At 47.7% G+C, this 20,554-nt stretch overlaps 1 protein-coding gene across 2 annotated transcripts in view; it reads left to right on the plus strand.

The window, feature by feature from the left end:
* SHC3 (SHC adaptor protein 3) overlaps positions 1-20,554 on the plus strand; it is a 93,368-nt gene that overhangs the window by 17,134 nt on the left and 55,680 nt on the right. For both annotated transcript variants that reach the window (XM_027616769.1, XM_027616768.1), the window contains exon 2: positions 8,853-8,923. In XM_027616769.1, coding sequence (XP_027472570.1) covers positions 8,853-8,923 — 71 coding nt within the window. The remainder of the gene's footprint in view (positions 1-8,852; positions 8,924-20,554) is intronic.

Below are 20,554 nucleotides of genomic sequence, written 5' to 3' on the forward strand. Positions count from 1 at the left end.
TTCATAAAGTCTCCTAAGGTTCTCCAGCCGGGAAGTTTTGGCAGCTCAGGAGCAGTTCCTGTTAACCGTCATTTCTCAGAAGCTGCGCTGGACCTTGCCACTCCTGGGTGGTAGATGGTCCAGGTAGTTCCTGCCAGAACCTGGGACTGTGACTCGTTGCCCTGGCTGGGATCCCACACCCATCCCCGACCGTAGCCGAGGCGGGAGGATGGAGTTCAGTGAGGCCCATCTGAGAGGCATGGCTGGTTTCACTGAGCACCTCCATTCCCCTGGCACATCTGAGCGAGGTGATGCCCCAGAGGGCCCAGGAGGGAGGTCCCAGGTCCCTGTAGTTAGAGTCTCCAGATGTCTGTGGATGCTTTGTTACCAATCCTGCATCATCGCATCGAGGTCCGTGTTTATAAGCATGGTCTTTTTTTTTTTTTTTTGGTAGAAAGTACTTACAATTTTTCATCATTTTGTGATTGTAAAAGTAATGGATGGATATGTTCTTGTCATAAAAAGTTTAAGCAATGCAGAAGCATCACAGGTAGGGCCTCCTTCCCACAGCTCCTCGTGGAGCACCGGCTCCCTCTTTGTCTCTGCTCTCCTGTCTCCAGAGGTGGACCCAGCAGACCAAGCCCCTCCCCTTGAATCTGGGCTGACCCCATGACTTACTTTAACCAGTACAATGTAGAGGAAGTGGCAGTGTCTCCTGGAGACTCTGAGCTTCAATCATTTAAAAATGGCCACATTCAGAATCATAGTTTGGATGTGCCCTAAGTGTTTAGCCAAGCATTTATGGATGAACATTCAAGAAGGGGCTTCACATTGTAACTGTGCAGGCAGTGATGCAATGAATGTACGTACAATTTCACGCACTCACACATGAATAAGTGTCTACAAATGATGCTGCTGGGTCAAAGAGAAGTGCGTTTTCCATTTCCATAGATACTTCCGAAGAGTCTTCCAAAAAGTTTTCACCAAATTACAGGAACATAAGGGAGGGCCCTTTTTCCTGCTTCCTCATGCAGTTTGACCATTCAGCTGGGTGAAAAATGATCTCTCTGTTTGGGTTTATTTTAATTGCTCTGATCTCTTGCCCATTGTTTTCTCTTGAGTTGATGGGCTTACTTAATGACTCACAGAAACTCTCGGAGTAGCCTGGTCATTAATTTTTTCCCTGTTAAATTGATTGCCTTTTTCTTAATCTTTCACTTGTCTTTTTATGGTATTTACATCGCTTGTCTTTGCTAACAAAAATTATCAATTTTCATGAGTTACCTTATGGCCTTTGAGTTTTAGGCCTTGGTACAGAAATAGTATATTATGTTTTCTGATAATGCTTTTGTACGTTTGTTCCTCAGCCTTCACTCTTTAATCCTTTCGGGATTTATTTTTGGGGATGGGGTAAGGGGAGCGCGTCGTAGAGGCCATGCCAATCCTATGCTGTGGTGGGTACAGCACATACCTCACCGGCCTTGCTCAGCCGTGTGGTCTGGGTGTGCGGCCCGTCACGTACTCATGTTTATTGGCTCCTCCTCTTTTCTTCCCTGATTCCCACAGATATGTCTGCCCTTTTCTTCTCAGCCCCATTGAGACAGGGAAACCAAAGGGACCCCATGAATGAAAAAGCTGAATTTTCCCCTTTGCTCTGTCTGTATCTTGCTTTCTATAAGTTCAGTAAACTCTGCTCTCCCCTCCTGCTGGCTCATGTTTGATTTCCATCCTGTGCGCAGCCAGGACCCCTCTTGGCTGGTCCTGCGGGAGCCCCGCTGGGTCCCGGACCCGGCGTGTGGCATCAGCGTTCTCACTGCATGATTATTCCCATCAGCAGCAGGTGGTCTGTCATAGTTCTTTGTTGTTTCCATCTTCCTCAGAAGATTACTCGTGTTCTTCAGAATCTTCCTGTATGATTAAACTTTGGCATTAATTTTTCAAGCTCTAGGAAAAAATCCTGTTGAGACTTCAGGTGGCATTACAGTAAAATCATAGATTGATTTGGGGGAGAATTGACATTTGTTTAGTATTAAATCTTGCAGTCCAGAAATCATGACACGTCTTTCCACAGATGCAGGTTTTCTTTCATTTATTTGTCCTTCGTTAAAGGTTTTTTTCAATTTGATCTTGCATGTTTCTTAAGCTTAATTCATGTTGTGTTTCCTATAATCGGAAATGAGACAATGACCCCCTTTGATCCCTGGTTTCTTTTGCTGGCCTTTGCCTGGTCTAGAATCTGCTCTGTCTTGTCAGCCTTGTCTTTGTCACTCAATGTAATGCACCTTATTTTTAACCAGGGTGAAAGCTTTGACTTTTAATTGGTGGGTTTGATCGATTCACGATTATTATGATTACTGAGATGTTTGCACCTGTTCCTGTTGTTTTGATTTCTATTTTTCCCATGTATTTTATTTGTGCATTTCTGGCTTTCCCCCTTCTCTCTGCTGGCTGGACTGTCTTTATATGTTTCCTCCTCCTGTTCTCTAGCAGTTTGAAGGTCAGTCATGCTATTCTTATTGTTTACATGTTTTACAGCCTTTTTACATGTATGTGATTGAACATTGTCTTTGCTGCCGCAGTTAATCCCTTCTGTGCTGCTTCCAAAAACACAGCATGTTCCCCCAGCTCATGCTTCCCCAGCTCCAACCTCTTCTTTTGGTCTGCCCCGACCAGCCGAGTTGGGGTCTTCTGAGATGTAGCTCCCTGTCACTGTAAAAAAAATATTTAAACTTATGTGTCGGGCGCCTGGGTGGCTCAGTCGGTTGGGCGACTGCCTTCGGCTCAGGTCATGATCCCGGAGTCCCGGGATTGAGTCCCGCATCGGGCTCCCTGCTCGGCGGGGAGTCTGCTTCTCCCTCTGACCCTCTTCCCTCTCGTGCTCTCTCTCTCTCATTCTCTCTCTCTCAAATAAATAAATAAAATCTTAAAAAAAAAAACAAAACTTTAAACTACTGCGTCAGAAAGTATGAAGCACCAGGCGTACCAGTGACTTTTGTTGATTTGTTCCTTATTATTTTTCTCTCAGCCCACATCCTCCTGTTTTTTGTATTCATTGTTCTTCTGGAAAAATCCTCTCAGGGAGTGTCTGTGGGCGGTTAACTTTCTGAGTCCTCGCCGTGTCTTCCCACCTGAATGCCAGTTTGGGTGGATCTAAGATTCTTGGCTCGATATGCTCTTTTTCAGACTTCCAACGGTGGCGTTTGTCTTCCCGTATTGAGTGTGCGAGAGAACTTGCTCTGTGAGTAACCTGTGTCCCTTACCCTCACAGAACGCTTGCAGGATGTTTCTCTCTGGATCCTTTTGTCCTGAAACAGAGTTGCTATGTGTCCACAAGTGGTCTTTTTATATTTCTTCTGCCTGCCTTAAAAATAGACACTCCTGTTTTGTCCAGCATTCAACATTTTATTCTCTTTGGTCTTGAATATTTCTTCTCCTCTGTTTCTTTCTTTCCTTTTTTTGGAATTCGTATGAGGCAGGTGCAGGAACTTTTGGATCCAAACTCCAAGACTTTACAGTTTCTTTTGTACGTTTGTCTTCTAGCCCCGCTGGGATGTTTTCTGGGTCCCATTGTCCCGTTTCCATAGTTCTTTGTACATCTCTTGGGCCTATTGATTGAATTTTCTGTGTACAACCTAAATCAATAGACTTTCTCTCTGCTGGTGAAGGCCAGATAGACGTGCAAAGGAAAAAATCAAAATGTCATACCTAATGGTAACCAAAATAAAAAAAAATGCCTTGGAATACATTGGGGAAGAAAAGCATGGGACATATGTCATAAAGCCACAGAGTCTTACTAAATGCAATACATATCTAAAATGGAGACAATGCTCATGATTAGGGATGAAAAATTTAATAGCAAATGTAAGTTCTTCGCAATGTAAGATGAAATCTCCATTAGAATCCAGTTTTTGAGGGGTGGAGGAACTTCACAACATGATTTTAAAGTTCTTAAGAGGAAATACACATAAGAGACGTGGAATTGATTCAGGAGGTGTAATAAGATCGAGCTCAGGTAAAGGTCCATACAGAAAATAGAATTTAATATACCACGATGTTGGCGTGTCACTACAGGAAGACATGGATCCATGGCACGGACTTAAATAAAAGTCCATCTGGAGGCTGACTTTGTTAACTCATGCCATGTCCTGTACAAGCAGATGAACTCCAAATAGGTTAAAAAGCCAAATAAAGAACATTAAACAAAACACGTAAAGAAGTGGGGCACCTGGGTGATTTAGTCGGTTAAGTGTCTTGATTTTGGCTCAGGTCAGGATCTCAGGGTTGTGAGATTGAGCCCCACATCAGGCTCTGCACTCAGTGGGGAGTCTGCTTGAGGATTCTCTGTCTCCCTCTGCCCCTTCTCCCACTTGTGCCCGTGCATGCCTCCCCTCAAATAAATAAATTAATTAAAAAAAACATGTAAAGAATTTAATGCGTATGTAAGTAATTAAATATTGTTAAATACAATTTAGGAGAATATCGTGACCTTCTTGAGCAACACAGCACCCTTCAGAGCCATACAGAACATGATAGACATGTGATTACAGGAATTACTACAATGTTCCTGCAGTAACAACTTGCATCAGGTGAAATGTAGAAACCATCAAAAGAAAAATGATTGAATAGGAGATTATCATCCCATTAATCTACAATAAAAAGATAAGGAATATAATAGGAATCCGGGCCAAAGATAACAACAGTTAGCTAACAGAAAAAGGAGTGAAAATGGCTAATACACATGCGAGAAAAATCACATATCTTTATAGATATCAGGGAAATGCAAATTAAAAAGAAAATGAAGTACTTTCACCCATGATCGTCAAAGATTCAGAGATGAGTGCTATATAGTGTTATGAAAGATAGAAATTAGCTTAGACATTGATGGTAAGAGGGCAAATGGCTACAGACCTTGGGGGCCTGATTCAAGTCTGTGATGTTAGCAGTGGCACTCACCTAGTACTCGAGGGTGGCGGTGTTGGTATTCATATGACTCCCTGGAGCTCGTCATGGTCTTCGTGTAACTCTGGGACGGCGGTGGTGGCTGTATTCACACAACTCTCTCAGCAGTGGGGGTAATGACATGGCTGGTGGGGGTGGCGGTATCTACATAACTGAGAAGTCAGTTTACATGCTACTGCAGCGGTCGTGGTGGTAGTTACATAAGTGTGCCGGTCATGGAGAGCACAGAATTCCATACTGTTGGTGGTGGTACGTATGAAACTGTGGTGGTGTTGGTGGTGTTCATGTAATTCTATGACATTGGGGTTTCCACATGACTGTGGTTGTGGTGGAGGTATGTGCATTTGCCATGGTGTTGACATAATCCTGTAGTGCAGTGGCAGTATCCACATAACTCTGCAACCTTGGTGGTGGTGGTGTTCATGTAATTCTCCTACCATGTGGTGGTATCCACATAACTGTGAAATTTGTCATGGTAGGCACATAAGCCTGCTGTGGTGGTCATGATATTCCATACCTGTGATTGTGTGGTGGTGATGACATTCAGATGTCACTGTGGTGTTGGTCATGGGGTCTCCATAACTGCAGTGTTGGTCATGGTAGTCACACAACTCTATGGTCAGGTTGGTTATGGTGTCTCCATAACCCTGTGGTGTTGGTCAGGGTAATCACACAACTCTACGGCTGTGTTGGTTGTGGTGTCTCCATAACCCTATTTTGTTGGTCATGGTAGTCATGTAACTCTATGGTCATGTTGGTCATGGTGTCCCCATAACCGCATTTTGTTGGTCATAGTAGTCACATAACACTATGGTTATGTTGGTGGTAGTATTCCCATAATTGCATCATTGGCTATCTATTCACATAGCTCTGTGAGTTGGTCATGGACCCACATAGCCCTGTCATGGTGCTGGTGTTTGTGCACATCATCTTCAACTGTGGTAGTTGTATTTCTGTGACTCTATGATGTTGTTGCTGGTGTTGTTCTGGTGACTCTGTGAGGTTGGTCATAGTATTCACATACCACCAGGATGATGGTGGAGGTGGTAGTCAAATAACAATGTGATGGTGGTCTTGTCGTCCCATGACCTTGCGATGTTGGTGGAGGTTGTGTTCACATGGTCTGTGAAGCTCATCATGGTGTTCCTACCACCCATCAGCATCTGTCATGGCATTGGCAAGACTGAGCAAAACTGATGGTGCTAGTCATGTATCTTGTGACTGTGCTGATGGTATGATTCAGACAATCCTGTGACGTAGTCATGATGTCTACACAACTCCGTGACGATGGTGGTGTTGGCATTAATGCATCCCTGCAAGGTGGTGGTATTCATATAAATCTGTGACTTCCGTCAGGAGAGTCACATAACTCTCCTGGTTGGTGGTCATGGTATTCGTAGGTCTCTGCAACAGTGGTGGTGGCAGTGATGATGGTTGTGGTGTTCATGTGTCTCTGGGATGGCCATGTGGTGCTATTCTCCTAGCTCTGCCATGGTGGTTGCGGCATTCCGACAAGTCCACATGGCCAGAGTGGTGATCTTCACATAGCTCTGAGATGGTGTTGGACGTGCTAATCCAATACCTCTGCAAAGTCATTCATGGTCTTCACAGAACTCAGAAATGGTGGTCATGGTGTTCACACAATTTTTCAGGGCTGGTGTGGCCTTCACATAACCCCCTGTTGGTGGTCATGATATCCACATAACTGTGAGGGTTATGTTGGTTGTAGTCACAAAACTCCGATGTTGGTGACAGTACACACAGACCTCTTCAATTACTTTGATCATCTTCCCATGAATCTGAGATGCTCTTGGTGGTGTGTTCAAATAACTGCAGTGGTGCTTGTGGTTTTGGGTATTTGTTGGCATAACTCTACAGTGGTGGTGGTGCTATATTTCCATAACTACAGTGGTGGTGTGGGGATACGTATATTGATGTGCAGCCAGGAGTGTTATCCGTAAAACTCTGTGATGATCATCAGGGTATTCATGTAACTCTGCAGCGTTGGTGGACTTGGTATTCACATAGCTCTGCAACTTTAGTCATGGTAGCACACAACCGTGAGACTGGATGTGGCATTCAGATAATTCTGTGATGACTTTGATCACTTCAATATCACTGCAGTGTTGCTGGTGGTAGTCACATAGCTATGATGGTGTTCACAGTATTCCCATTTCTCTGTGATGGAGAGTGGCTGTGTTCACATTACCACAACTTTGGTTGTGGTATTCAACAGCTCTCTGACGGGCGGCATAATATTCAGATATCTGCAGTGGTTCTTGTTGTAGTCACACATCTGCAATGATGGTCATGGGGTATTCCCATAAGTCTGCAGCTGTGGATGTGAAATTGCATAATTGCGTGGTGGGGGTGATGTGTTCACAGAACTTTGAGGAGTAGTGGTGTTGTTGTCGACACCATCCTGCCACTTTGGTCATACTAATTACTTCACTTTGTAACACTGCTGGCGGCGGTATTCACATAGTTCTGGGATACTGTTGTGATGTCCCCATGCCATGGCAATGATGGATGTGGCGATCCCATCACTCTGCAAAGTTGGCTGTGGTCTCCACATAGCCAGGTGACAGTGGTAGAGGTATTCATATGCCCCTGCCGTGGTGGTGATGGCATCCACACAACCGTGATAGCAGTGGTCCCCCCACGCCCCCCGCACCATTGTTCCTACTTCTCACGGGACTTGTGGCATCGTTGTGGGTGATCAGTGGGATCATTCACGGAACTCTGTGGTGGTGGGTACAGTATTTGTGTAACCGTGTGATGTTGGTGGTGCTGGGAGTCGTATAGTCCTGCGATGTCCGTCCTGGCAGACACAGAAGTCCGTGATGTTGGTCACTGTAGTCATGAGACTCCGCAGTGTCAGTGGTCATCTGATTTGTGTATCCCTGCGTGTCGTTCATCATATCCACATGGCCGCGGTGGTGGTGTCACGTAGCTGCACGAGGGTTGGAGCAATAGTCACGGTGTGTGGGTATAGAGGCTTCGGTTCAGAGAATGGTAAAGTTTTCCTTAAAGTTACATAACAAGATACTACAAAGTCAGGCTCCGATTCAGGTTTTCTGAATAATTCAAATGCAGTCTTTTCTGTACTACACCATGAGGCCTCTTCTTGCAAAGTCTAAATTTAAAGGCATTGGTATAAAACATCTGTCCTTTAAACTTCCAAGGGCTTTGGCACACAAATATTGTTTCTCTACCGTTCTAGTTGTTTCTCTACAGCTCTTGTTATGTCCGTGTTTTTACATAGGCACACACACTTAGATGTGTGAAATGGGTTAAAGATTTAGCTACAAATTTAGATGTGTAAATGGAAACTTCTGAAAGTTTGCATTACATAAGGCAGAAGACGGTTTTCTGGTAAACTAAAATAAAGCAACTATGAGGGTAATGGATATACAGTTTGTTGAACCCAAATATACTGGTTAAATAATGAATATTTGGTCAAAATGTTGGTATTAGAGTGTTTTCATTCTTTCTTTAGAAATTATAAACCTCTAGACCTTGTAAAGGACTAGAAATACGATGTTGGGATGTTGGGGTGGTTACACGCAGGTATGTGTTTAAGCAATAGTTGAATTATGCACTTCAGATTTCTGCACTTTATGGTACATGTTATACCTCAACAAAAGTTTGTAAAAATGTACTTCTGAATGTAAGGCAAATACTCGTGGATCTCGGAAGAGTCAAGTCTGGCGCTACGTAGGCACTGAGGATACTTTCTCATGGGTGTGAGTTATTGCTTTTAAAGAAAGAGAACAAAGCCTCACAATGTACACAAAGTTAAAATGTGATTTAAGAAATGTGTATGGCTTCCAGGAACACCCTTGATGCAGTTAGGAATTGTCTCTTCATCTCTGTCCCCAGGGCTCATGATTTATGTTTTTTTCCCCTTGCAGTACTTGGGGTGCATTGAAGTTCTCCGCTCAATGAGGTCTCTTGACTTCAGCACAAGAACACAGATTACCAGGTAAGCCCTCTTGAACATGGACTCCTGTGATTTTACTTCGGAAAGGAATGATCGCAGAGTTAGCAGCCTAGAGATTTCCAGAGGGAAAGTCTGCCCCTTGAGCACTGGTGATGGTGACAGAGAGTCAGAACCTGGTGCATTCAGGGTTTCCATGTGTTCGTCCACGTCCGTGATGCGCATCCCTGACATAAGTACCTTGGACACTCCCGCTTCCAAGTTCTCTTTGTAATGATGCCGCAGACAAGTGTAGTGCTGATTGTTTCTTTATACACGAAACTCTAATACCAGATTGGTATTTCAAAATGCACTGAACTGTGCGATTTCTTTCTAAAGAGAAAATGAAGGTGTCAGGAGAGACATGCACAGAGAATAAAATGCATGGATTGCAGGTGGAGATATTTATGGCCCTAGTAATTTAGGAAGCAACCAGTTGTTTAAGGGGTCAGTGATGTTGAGCAGGTGTGTATAGATCCTCCACCATCAACCAGATTCTAAACTCCTCGAGGGCCAGTTCTGTAGTTAAGCATAGTTTTTAATAAAATCATGGCCTTGTAGGGCTTAAACCTTTAGAAAAACTCCCATTTCAGGGCACCTGGAAGAGGAGAACTGGAAAGCCAGGAGGGGTTCGTGAAATAGCTCATTTCTGCAGGCCATGAGCTTCGCTTGCTTTCGCATTTGTGGAATTATTTTGTCTAAATAGTGACCTCAGAAAATGCCTCGTGCTTGTGGCATTCACATCGGTCTATTGTATATCTTTGGGTTAGCAAGCCAAAGTCTAATGATCGAACTTTAGAAAGCAATTATTTGTGGTAATGAGCTGCTAAATAATGTACACACTTTAATTGTGGTAAACACTGCAGTGCTACGTCTTCCTCGCTGAAGAAATCTGTGTTCAGAAGAAGCGATGTTTCTCTTCTCTCTGAAGCGACCCCAGGCACACATGGTGGGAATGCACCAACATTATAATCCACGCTAAGGGAAGAATCCATCTCCACTGATTTGTACAAAATGGTTTATGGAAGTTGCCAAGGCAAAGGAACAGTATTCTGAACAGAGAGCGTTCCAAAGGGAAGTGGGAAGGTTTATGCAGCCAGTTGTTTGTTCTAGGCATGAGGTGGCAGGTGTAGGGCGGCGTCGGTGGGCAGAGCGCTGGGCCCCATGTCTGGGGGTACGGGGACTGCGTGACTGTTTACCCTCTTGTGTGTGCTGGTGGTTTCGTTAAAGAGAATTGTCAGCCATTTCTGCGGAATTACCTTAATAGCTCGGAGATGGTTTCATTTCATTTAAATTCTCCTGCTGTATCGATCGAACGTTTAGTGCCACCTGTGCACGTGCTGGGCTGTCCTGCTTTGCTGGGCCCCTGCTCCTGGGGAAACAGATGTATACGCAAATGACAGAGGGGCGCGGGAGGGGCACACGCCTGGGGAGCAGTGGTGGGCAGGGGGCGTGAACAATCCCGGTGCTCCCTTGATCAGGGTCCCAGCGCTCTTGGGGGCAGAAGTAGCGATAACATTGTAGAAGGAAGCCGTGGGACAGATACTAGTGGATTAGGAGGTCTAGGTGTCCATCCCGTTCCATTCAGGCTCCAGCAAAGGTGGGCAGCGTAATGGGCTGTGGGGGAGCGCCGTTCTTGGACTCAGGAAACTTGGTGTTGAGTTCTGTCTTTGTTAGGCTTTTTGAAAACTATCTGTGCTTGTCTCCGCGATGCTTTCTGCTTCTTGCCTTGTTTCTATCACGTGACACGGTCCTTATTTTAGGTAATAGCTGGAGTCCGCTCATAGGAAACAGTTTGACACACCAAGGTCGGAAAGAAGCCTTTGGCTTGAGGAGAAGAAAGCCCAGCACTGTAGGGGGCGCGTGGTGGAGCTGCTGAGGCCGCTGTGGTCTCCCAGCGCTAACCAAGCCCGCACTGCCCTTACTCTTTACACTAAAGGTTGCCGGGAAATGGGATGTGGGTATATATTCAATGTGATTAATTTGTAGTAAACAGGCTCTGCGAAAACGTGTTTCCAAAGGCTCCCCCACCGTACCTTTCATAAAAATATATGTATATTTCTGTAAGCAGGTAACCAGCCCCTTCTCATCTGTTAGATGGTTTCAAGCTGTAGATGTAAGTGTCTTTTGGAGGCTAACCAACGTGTCCTTTCGTGGGGGTCAGTTTAGTGTCATGCTGTTCTTGGGTCTGAGTTTAGGTTGATTGTCAGGCTTTCCATAGAGCCACCTGTGGATTACCGATCGCTTACCAGTAGATAACTCACAACCGCCCGGGAAGCTGCTGGCGACTATATACTTCATTGCGGTGATGGCAGTTAATCACCTTGCACCCCTAACACTTGCAGCAGAGCAGCTTAGGGGCTGCCCACCGCGTGGAGGGACGTCCTGTGTGGGGGGCCCCCGCTCTGCCATTTTCCACCTGTGTAAGCTTGGCCCCAGCTTGCACACCTGTGAACAGGGTGCAAGGATAATGCCCACCTCAGTGGTGGTTGTGGGAAATCTGACACCCATGGGGCGGGGCCTGCCAAACGTGCTGCATAGCCCCAGAGGGGCGTGAGGGAGGGTCTCCAGTTGGCGTCACCCAGGGAGGGAGATGGGCAGGGGGTTGGGGAGAGAGGCATAAGCAGGGAGGACCGAGCTGGGTTTCCAAATGAGGTACTGGTGGCCAACAGTGCTCCCGAGAGTGGTTGCCCGCCTGAGTGGACCACACCATGCCCCTCCCTGAGACGTCTTCTCTCCGGACTGCTCTCCTCTGTCGCCGGGGGTGGGGGTGGGGGGTTGGACTGTGTTACGGAGGGACGAGCCACGTCAGACGGGGAGGACGTGGGGAGAACGTGCGCTTTGCCGGTCGGGCCTGCCCTGTGCACGGTGATGGGAGGCTGTCCATATGCCTTTGGTCGCTGGACCAGCGTGTCTTTCCTTCTTCCCTCTGATTTCTTCTTTGCTCATTTTTATGTTATTTATCATGTTAAATTGTATCTATTATTGGAAGTCATCTTAAGCCATTTTTAGGACACGAAAGGCTATAAATACATACACAGTTAAGCCCGGAGTACTCAGCGAGGTGGCCCTTCTCCAGCCATCAGTGCAAACATCTGACGCGTGTTGTTGGCTCTAAGTGACCCCAGCTGACCTCCTGCACTGCTTGGACTTGCCAGATGACAGTCACGTAGACAGGTGGACTCAGCCACGTGCAACTTTGCCACTCTTCCCCGTGAGCTCCCGTGGATGTTCGACACATTGTCCGGATCCTAAAATAAACTCATTCTTCCAAACTGTGGTCAGCCGTGTTTTCTAGTTTCGTTATTTTGTTTCCCTTGTTTTAGGAGCTGCTGTAGCTTCCACGGGCCCCAAAGACCCTGGTTAGGCCCAGACCTTCTCCAGCACCATCACATGGATGTGACCCACTTCCCAGCATGCCCCCTGGTGCGCACACCCAACGGTCTGCTCCAGAATCACCGTGTCTGGAAGATTCTCCAGAAACATGCATAAAGCCCCTTTAGTGTAAAAAATCAAAATCAAAACCCGTGTAAGGAAAACACCTCTCTTTTGGGAAGGTATTTCCTTTTGGTTCTCCTCCAGCATCCGAGTGGGGGCTCAGGAAGTGTTCATGGCTGATGCGGTCTGTCGTGGTGCTGGAGTCCATTGCTGCCCAGCCACGCGCTCCTCACATCATCAGCGGGAGGGGAGTGAATGCGGGACTGGCCGTCAGCCTGCCGGGGGGAATGCCGTGACGTTGCCGTCTTTTCTGTCTGAGGTTTTCTCTCTGCTGGGCAGTCCATTAGTGGCTGCAAGGGCTTGAATTTGAACAGAGTAGTGGGCTCGCCCCGGTGATGTTACGACCGGGGGCAGAAGCCCGGGGACGTGGCACTGTGATGGGGGCTCACGATAGCGGAGGATGCCACCTGGCTTGCAGAGTGGTCTCCCGCTCGTCCTGTACTTGGAGGGGCCCACTGGTAACCCCAAAGTCAAGCCAGATGCCCGCAGCCTGGCCTCGAGACTCTGTCCACCTTCTCTTCTCCAAGTCGACCTGGGAGGCTGGGCAACGCTGGCTTCTCCAGGCACCTCCGGCCCCAGCGTTCTCTACGTGCCCTCAGAAAACCAAGTCCAGGGGAAAGACCAGCCCCCGCCTTCCGTCATCCGTGTGCATTTCCTGTCCTGTGCGTGAGGGCCTTCCTGAGACTGCGCGCTCCCGGGTCGGACTCCTCCAAGGGAGGGGCCGCTCCGCCCACACCGCCTGCCCCCGAGCCCGTCCCATCACACCTCCGACGTGGCTGTGTGGCCCAGCCATTTCCTCACAAGCTCGTTCGGGGATTGGAGCAAGCATACTGTGCAGTGTGGGGCAGGGCTGCACCTGCTAACGGGCCATCAGGTTCTGAGCAGTGGCGGCAGCCGGAGATGGACACGGCGGAAGGCACAGGGCAGCCACTTGTGGTGCAGGGACTGACGCTCTGATCGCATCACCCCTCGTGGTAGAATGACGGAGACACCGGGGCCGTGGGCTCCGGACATCTGCTCAGGTCTGAGAACAGTGGTGTGATCGCCCCACGCCGTGCCGAGTGGGCGGGACTTGCTTCTGTTGCTTTCTCCCTTTGCAAACCCAGAGGGAGTAACTCGGAAGGTCCTGTATTTGAAAACCCACCCTACCCGCGGTGTTAACACGGGTGCGTTTACACGTGGCGCGCGACATAGAAAGCAAGGCTGGCTTTTGCTCGGGCGCCTCGGGGCTGCCTCATCTTCCCAATTAGAAACACTCGATGATGGCACTCCCGGGCTCCTTTCTCACTACGCAATAAACACCTCTAATGTCGACTGGAGCTCAGTGAGCCAGAAGAGGAGCAAATCCGTAACGCTCTTCCCCAGGGCGGGCTGACTGTCAGAAATAGAAAGGCGACGGCGGGTGTGACAGTCTGCCCACTTGTCCCTACGTATTTGGGGAACGCAGAACCGCTCCCTTGTGACTTTAGCCTGACTGCTTCGTTCTAAATTGACTTGTTCCCAACACATGCCCCGGGGGGGGGGGGGGGCTAGTGGTTTCCCACTTTAGAAGTCTGTCTGACAACACCAGCTCTCCCTCGTGCGAGCTCCCTGGGCTCTGGACAACAGCTGAGTCCTTCTCCGTCACCCCCAGGACAACTCCGTGCCCCTGTCTCCTGCGTCAGCATCTGCGTGTGAGGATGTACGGGCACAGCTGCTAAGGGGGCCACACCCCAGGAGAGGCCTGGAGTCACGGGAAACTCCGACAAGCGTTCAGTGAAAGCATGCAGAAGTACCACAGACACTCGGGAGAGCATCCCCAGGGCCTGAGCAAGTCCGGGAAGGCTTCCTGGAGGAGGGAGCATTTAAGCCAGTAGATTCTTCCCCTAACTACATGGATCCAAAGGAAGCATAGGATGGGCTGTTGCTTTCACAGGGCTGGGCTCTGAGGCCAGACCACAGGGGCATCTGGGACATGGGCGGTCACCCCTGAACACCCCTCAGCTGGCCCCACACGGGGTTCTGTCCATCTGAATCTGCAGTGATTCCAGTGCATGCTGCAGGGTAGGAGCTGAGCCAGACATGCAGGGAATATGGGGGCAGTCTGTACCCATCTGAGGTCCCACCTAGAGCTGGCTGCTATTTGGACAGCAGGAGGGCCCTGGGGCAAAGGGTTGTGGGGTCTGCTTTCCTATAGGACTCATTTGTGTGTTCAGTCTGCATCCATAATGCTAATGGATTCACTCACTTGGTGAGCTTTAAAGGAGACATTACTTCTAGAAACATCTGGCCTAGGCCGTGCCCAGTGAAGGTGCCCAAGACTGTTCCCCTGACCAGACCCGCACACCCTTGTACCTTATTCTGTGCCCTGGGCGGACCCTGAGATTCGGTGCAAGTAGTTATTTTGGAGGGCGTTCTAGGGAGGCTGGTAGGAGCAGGGGAAGGGGTCACTGACAGAGGCCCCATCACTGGCTGGCCTCCTTCTCCCACGGAAGGATGGGGACTCTGGCACATTTGACCACCAACTGCCTCCCTCTAAGTTAAGTGAAATTGAGGATTGTCCTGGGCAGAGGACAAGGGCACCCTGGCCGGGCTGAGGATGCCTCAGGAGCCTCCATCAGAGCAGCCTTGCCAGAGTGGACCCCCAAGGCAGCAGGACGGGGTCATGGGCACCGCCCATGGACCCCAGAGTGGGCTCAGGGCATCAGGATGATGGCTCCTGGCCTGTCCATCTGAATCGGACTTTTCAGTTGTAACCCCTCTGAACAGCTGTGCTGGTCCTGACCCCTCCTGGCAGAACCCTACATACACCAGATGAGGCTCCTAACCCAGTGGACAAGTCGAGGGATCCTTGGGCACCAGCCGAGCACCGCCTCCCACCCACTTGCTACCTCTCTGGGCTCGGGTTCCTCTCTCCAATTTTCTGTGCGGTATTAACACTGATAATATAATTATTGTAATTATAATTGATACAATGATTAGTCTGTAATATTATTTGCTGGTTGATATTATTAGTAATTACCAGTATCAATTCGATCCAGGGTATTTTTTCTAGCTGAAGAGAAAGACCGTAAGTTACTGAAAAGCGTGAAATATTTAGTAATGTGGTTTATTTTCACTTGAGCCAATATTGTCTAGTATTTTGTTCTGTGTCCCTGCTTTGTCAACCGCTAATAATAATTGATAATAATACTAATCATGGCTCTCGTACTGAATACTGACTGCATGCCTGGCCTTGTGCTGAGTGCGTCATTCATTCGTTCAACAAACGTGTTGATCACATGCCACGTCGGGCCGCTGTTTGGATATTGAGAACAGAGCGCGGGGGAAGAGCTTGCCTTCACCACAGGACTTTGCCATTTTTGTCGATGAAAAGGTGAGCACGGTCGAGTGTCCGCGAGTGATCTCAGAGAGTGGCGTCCGCGTGCAGGGCTTTGCGCAGGAGCCCTGGGGCCGGCTGTGTGCTCCCAGACGTGAGGAAGCGGGATTGGAAAGTTCTCGCGGACCGAGCCGTGCAAGCTGGGAAGTGGCCGTGGAGATCTGAGCCAGAGCGGCAGCGGCAGACGGTATGCCCCCAGCAAAGCCGCAGCCCCATCGATGGGTGAGGGACGGGGACAGGTGCGTCCTTCAGGAAGCACGCGATCGCCCGGGCGAGCCCCTGAGGCACTGCCAGGAGAGGGGACTCGCTTCGGATCGCAAACACCCCTCCTGGCCGCCACGGAACAATGGCCTGAGCTGGCTCAGAGGGCAAGGAACCAGAGCGCTGGGTCCGTGGGAGGCCCCACGGTCCGTGAGTATGCAGGTCCGTTTGGAGGCAGCGTGGACTTGCAACCGGGGCTCTGCCCCTGCTCCACTTACTCTGCCCATCCCGGGGCTGTTCATCCTGTGCTTCAGCCACCCTCGTTAGCTTTCTCCAAATAAAAGGAGGAAATGTAATGAAAGTGTTCTTAACAAAAAATTTCACGTGGATGGTTTAGAGAAAGTGAGACCCTCACCACCTCAGCTAGCTTGAAGCGAGTGGGGGGCAGCATGGGGCGCGGTGGGGTGGGGCGGAATGGGGGTACAGGGTCAGAGCAGGTGAGGAAGGGCGAGCTGGGTGGGTGGGCTGGGCCCGGCTGGGGGAGGTGGGCAGAGAGCCCCGCCATCGTTGTCTCCAGGAGGTCCCGGGACAGTGTCTTCCTCTTCTTGCCCTGAACACCCGCGTAAACCAGGCTGGTTCTCATTTTCTCCCCATCTGGACAATCCTAGAAGTAGAAGTACTTCCATGTGTCCCCTATTCTCCCAAGGCCTGGCCAACAGCACGTCAGGCCGGCCCTGTAGTCCTAACGCTCTGGTCAGGCGGCTATAGAGCAGGGATTCACGTTTGGCTGCAGTCACCGCCCGCGGGCTTGAGCACATCCAGCCAGGGGCCTGGCTCCTGGCCGGGAGGGTCGGGGTCAGCTGCACCAGCACGGATGGGCGCAGGCAGCCACTGGGCCGCACGGGTGAGCCAGGCTCTCGCAGGATGTGTGGCAAGGAAGGGCAGGTGACTAGGGTAAGCCCAGGTGTCACTGAAACGCAGAGAAAGATTAGACACGGTGTCTGGGAGTGTTAGCAAAGCAGGTTGAGGACTTTGCAGAGCCTCCAGTGCAAGCCTCAGGATTTGTTTGTTAGCTTACTTCTTTGGCAGCCTACTAAGCTAGCTCCTGATAGAATTTTCTTCATGGTAGGCATGTCACGCTTTGCATGCTGAGGACGCAGGGGCTTTCTTAATGGCCATGATGTCCTCCCGTGGGATTCTGGCTGGTGGGTTGGGGTGAGACCTGGGTGCAGGTGATCCTGCTAAGATCTCTGGGTGAAGGCAGTGGGCATGGAGGACCTTTGTGTTTTCTCTACCATAGTGCACCAGAAGGAGGGGACTGCCCCACCTGACCTGGGCTCCCCTGGAGTCTGATTCTTTTCAGAACCCAGCAGGCTAGACAGAGGGGCCGTAGGGATGGTCTCCATTCTGGCAGCACTCTGACCCGGGGCGGGGGCCCCAAAGATTTGATGCACAGGCACGGATCATCTTATTTTCTGGAGCAGTTGTTCTCAAACTCGGGCATACACTGAAATCACGTGGACAGCTTGTTCCGGCAGATGGCCGGGCCCCGCCCCCAGAGTTTCCGATTCAGCCGGTCTGGAGTGGGGGCCGAGAATTTGCATTTGCAACAAGTCCTCAGGGGATGCTGCTGCGCCTGGGCCAGGTACCAGCCTTGGAGAAGCAGTGCTGCAGCGTTCTATCTTTAACTTCTGAACCATTTGCAACTCCCATCTATGAAACCACAGCTTTTTTGAAAATGAGTCCATTTATTTTTTTTTTCAAGTGATCCCACTCATCCAGAAATTTTAAAAATGGAGAGCATAGTTGACTTGGTGGCTTAGCATGGTTTAAATAGAACCTATGAGATGAGTATATGGCATTCACTCTATACTCTCCTTAAGGACCATCTGGCATGGTGTATATTTATAATCCTCGTGCCAGAAGCACATTTGTGTCAGGATGTACCTCTCTGATTGCTCCTTTTCGGTCTCTTTCTCTGAGTTCACTTGCCCCCCCAAATATATATGCCCTTGTGGAGAACAGTCTCGTGTTACAGGTTCTGGAGTCAGACAATCTGGGCTTCTGTGCGCGCTGAACCACCTTCCAGCTGTGCCACCATGCAAGTGACTTAAATTCTCTGCGTCTCTGTTCCTCCATCTTTAAAATGGGAACCATTGTGGTACCTCCTTCATAGGGTCGAGAAGTGATTGAGTTAATATCTGAAAAGCGCTTAACACACCATCTAGTGCACGGAAGAGCTCGAGACATGTTTGCGGATATCGATATTCCCACGTTCATGATATTCTGTCTAGGTTGGCCGTCTCATGGCCTTAAATAATACAGGTGTGTAAGCCACGAACCTGTGTCCACACCCCTGAATCTTCTGAGTCCTGCACTGAGAGTGGCCAGACAGACCTGTGTCTTCCGGGGCCAGGTCCCGCGCATCGGATCTCTGCCTCCTCCCACCACCTCACCTGCAGTACCATCGGGCCCAGCTCACAGCTCCTGTAACTACAGCCCGCACCTTCTCCCAGAGTAGAAACCAGGACTGTTCCACCTTATCTTTCTCCCTTGTTCAAGCACTAATGCTTGTTGGTTCTCCCTGGGCAACCTCCCTGGTACTTTCCTTCCTTCTGCCCTCTCTTTCAAGTCCCTGGGCACACTGCTCATGGGTTAGTGTGCCTGAGACATACTACTCCCCATTAATCTTCAGTGTTTATCCATTACGTGCAGAATCCAGTGGAAAATTCTTAATTTAGCAGCTAGTGTTCTGCTTGACCTGCCCAGCTACCTTTCCAAATATATTTCTCATGACGCCCCCTTAGGCTTCCTTTCCACAACCACGCTGGCCTGCTACCACCTCATTCTCCTGGCCCGTGGTGCATGCCTCAAGGCCAAACATTCAGCTACAGAAGTGTCCACTTAGCCCTGAGCTATAAGATCACATTGTTTGAATTGCTCTTACCTCATTGGACATTGTAGTAGACTTCTGAAGACATAGACCGTATTTCATCTCTCCAAAATACCATTTCCTGTTAAAAAAAAACTCATTATTTTGAAACCACTAAAAGAAAATATTAAAAATATTAAAAAATTAAAAATATTAAAATATGACACACTTTTCAATTTTATATATATTAAAATCATATCCATTTATATATATATTGAAAAAGCTATTTTGTATTTTTGAAGGCACAGATTTCTGTCATTATAAATCTTGTACAACTGTTAAAAGGAAAATATAAACAATATGAAAAACATATCCCTAAAACTTTTTTTCCAACTCAGAGTCTGAATTTTGTGAACCATTTCTTGACTCAGAATCATTGCTATGTTTTCTCTAAGTTTTATTGTTCTTTAAGCCATTTCAAGAGCACTGGAAATCAATGAAATTGAAATTAATAAAAGAATAGAGAAAATATTTGAAACCAAAAGGTGGTTTTTAAAAAACAAAAACACTAAAATTGATAAACTATTACATCAGTCATGGAAAGGGAGAAAATTTGGATCATCAACAACAGGAATAAAGGAGGGGACATTCCCACAGTACTATAGACACTAGAGGGTAATAACAGAATATCACGAACAACTTTACGCCGATAAATTGAATAACTTAGATGAAGTGGACAAATTCCTTGAAAGTTAGAACTACCAGAGTGGCTTAAGGAAAAAAATAACCTGAATGGACCTATATCTATTAAAGAAATTAAATTCATCATAAAAAGAAACAAGCAAAACTTCCCATGGAGAAAGCTCTAGAGCCACATGGTTCTACTGGTAGAATCCACCAGACATTTAGGAAGAAATAACACCTGTTCTTCACAGTCTTTTCCCGAAAATATGAGGGAAACTTCCCAGTTCATTCTATGAGGCCAGCATTATCTGATACCAAAACCAGACCAAGGCATTAAAAGAAAAAAAAGAAAAAAAAAAAACCTTGTGATGTAGACATAGGACCCTAACAATATGGTAGCAAATTGGATCCAGCAATTTATCAAAAAGATAATAATACATCATATACTGGAGGGGTTATCCAAAGACTGTAAGGTTGGCTCAACATTAACAATGTAATCAATGTCATTCCACATATCAGCAGATTAAAAAAGAAAAAATATACGAAAATCTTAATATACGAAGAAAAGGTTTTGACAAAATTCAACATACATTTATGATAATAACTCTCCCACTAGGAATAGAAAGACACTCCCTTAATCTGATAACAGGACATCCACAAAACCCTACAGCCAACATCATTGTTAGCGGCTCTTATTTAACACTGTACTAGAGATCTTAGTGTGATGAGACAAGAAAAATGTAAAAGTTATACAAATTGGACAGGAAGAATTGAAATGGTCTCTATTTACATATGACACATAGGCCATCTATACAAAAAATCCTGAAGAATCTACATAAAAGCTTCTAGAACTAATAAGTGAGTTTAACAAGGCTGCAGAAATCAACAGCAAAATGAAATTTTAAAAGGACCATATACAATAGCATAAAAACATGAATTAGTGTTAATTTTAACAAAACATGTGAGATTTATATGCAGCAAACTACTAAACATTGATGAGAGAAAGGTCTAAATAAATGGAGAT

This window comes from Zalophus californianus, chromosome 13 (genome assembly GCF_009762305.2).
Source record: "Zalophus californianus isolate mZalCal1 chromosome 13, mZalCal1.pri.v2, whole genome shotgun sequence".
Taxonomy (NCBI): domain Eukaryota; kingdom Metazoa; phylum Chordata; class Mammalia; order Carnivora; family Otariidae; genus Zalophus; species Zalophus californianus.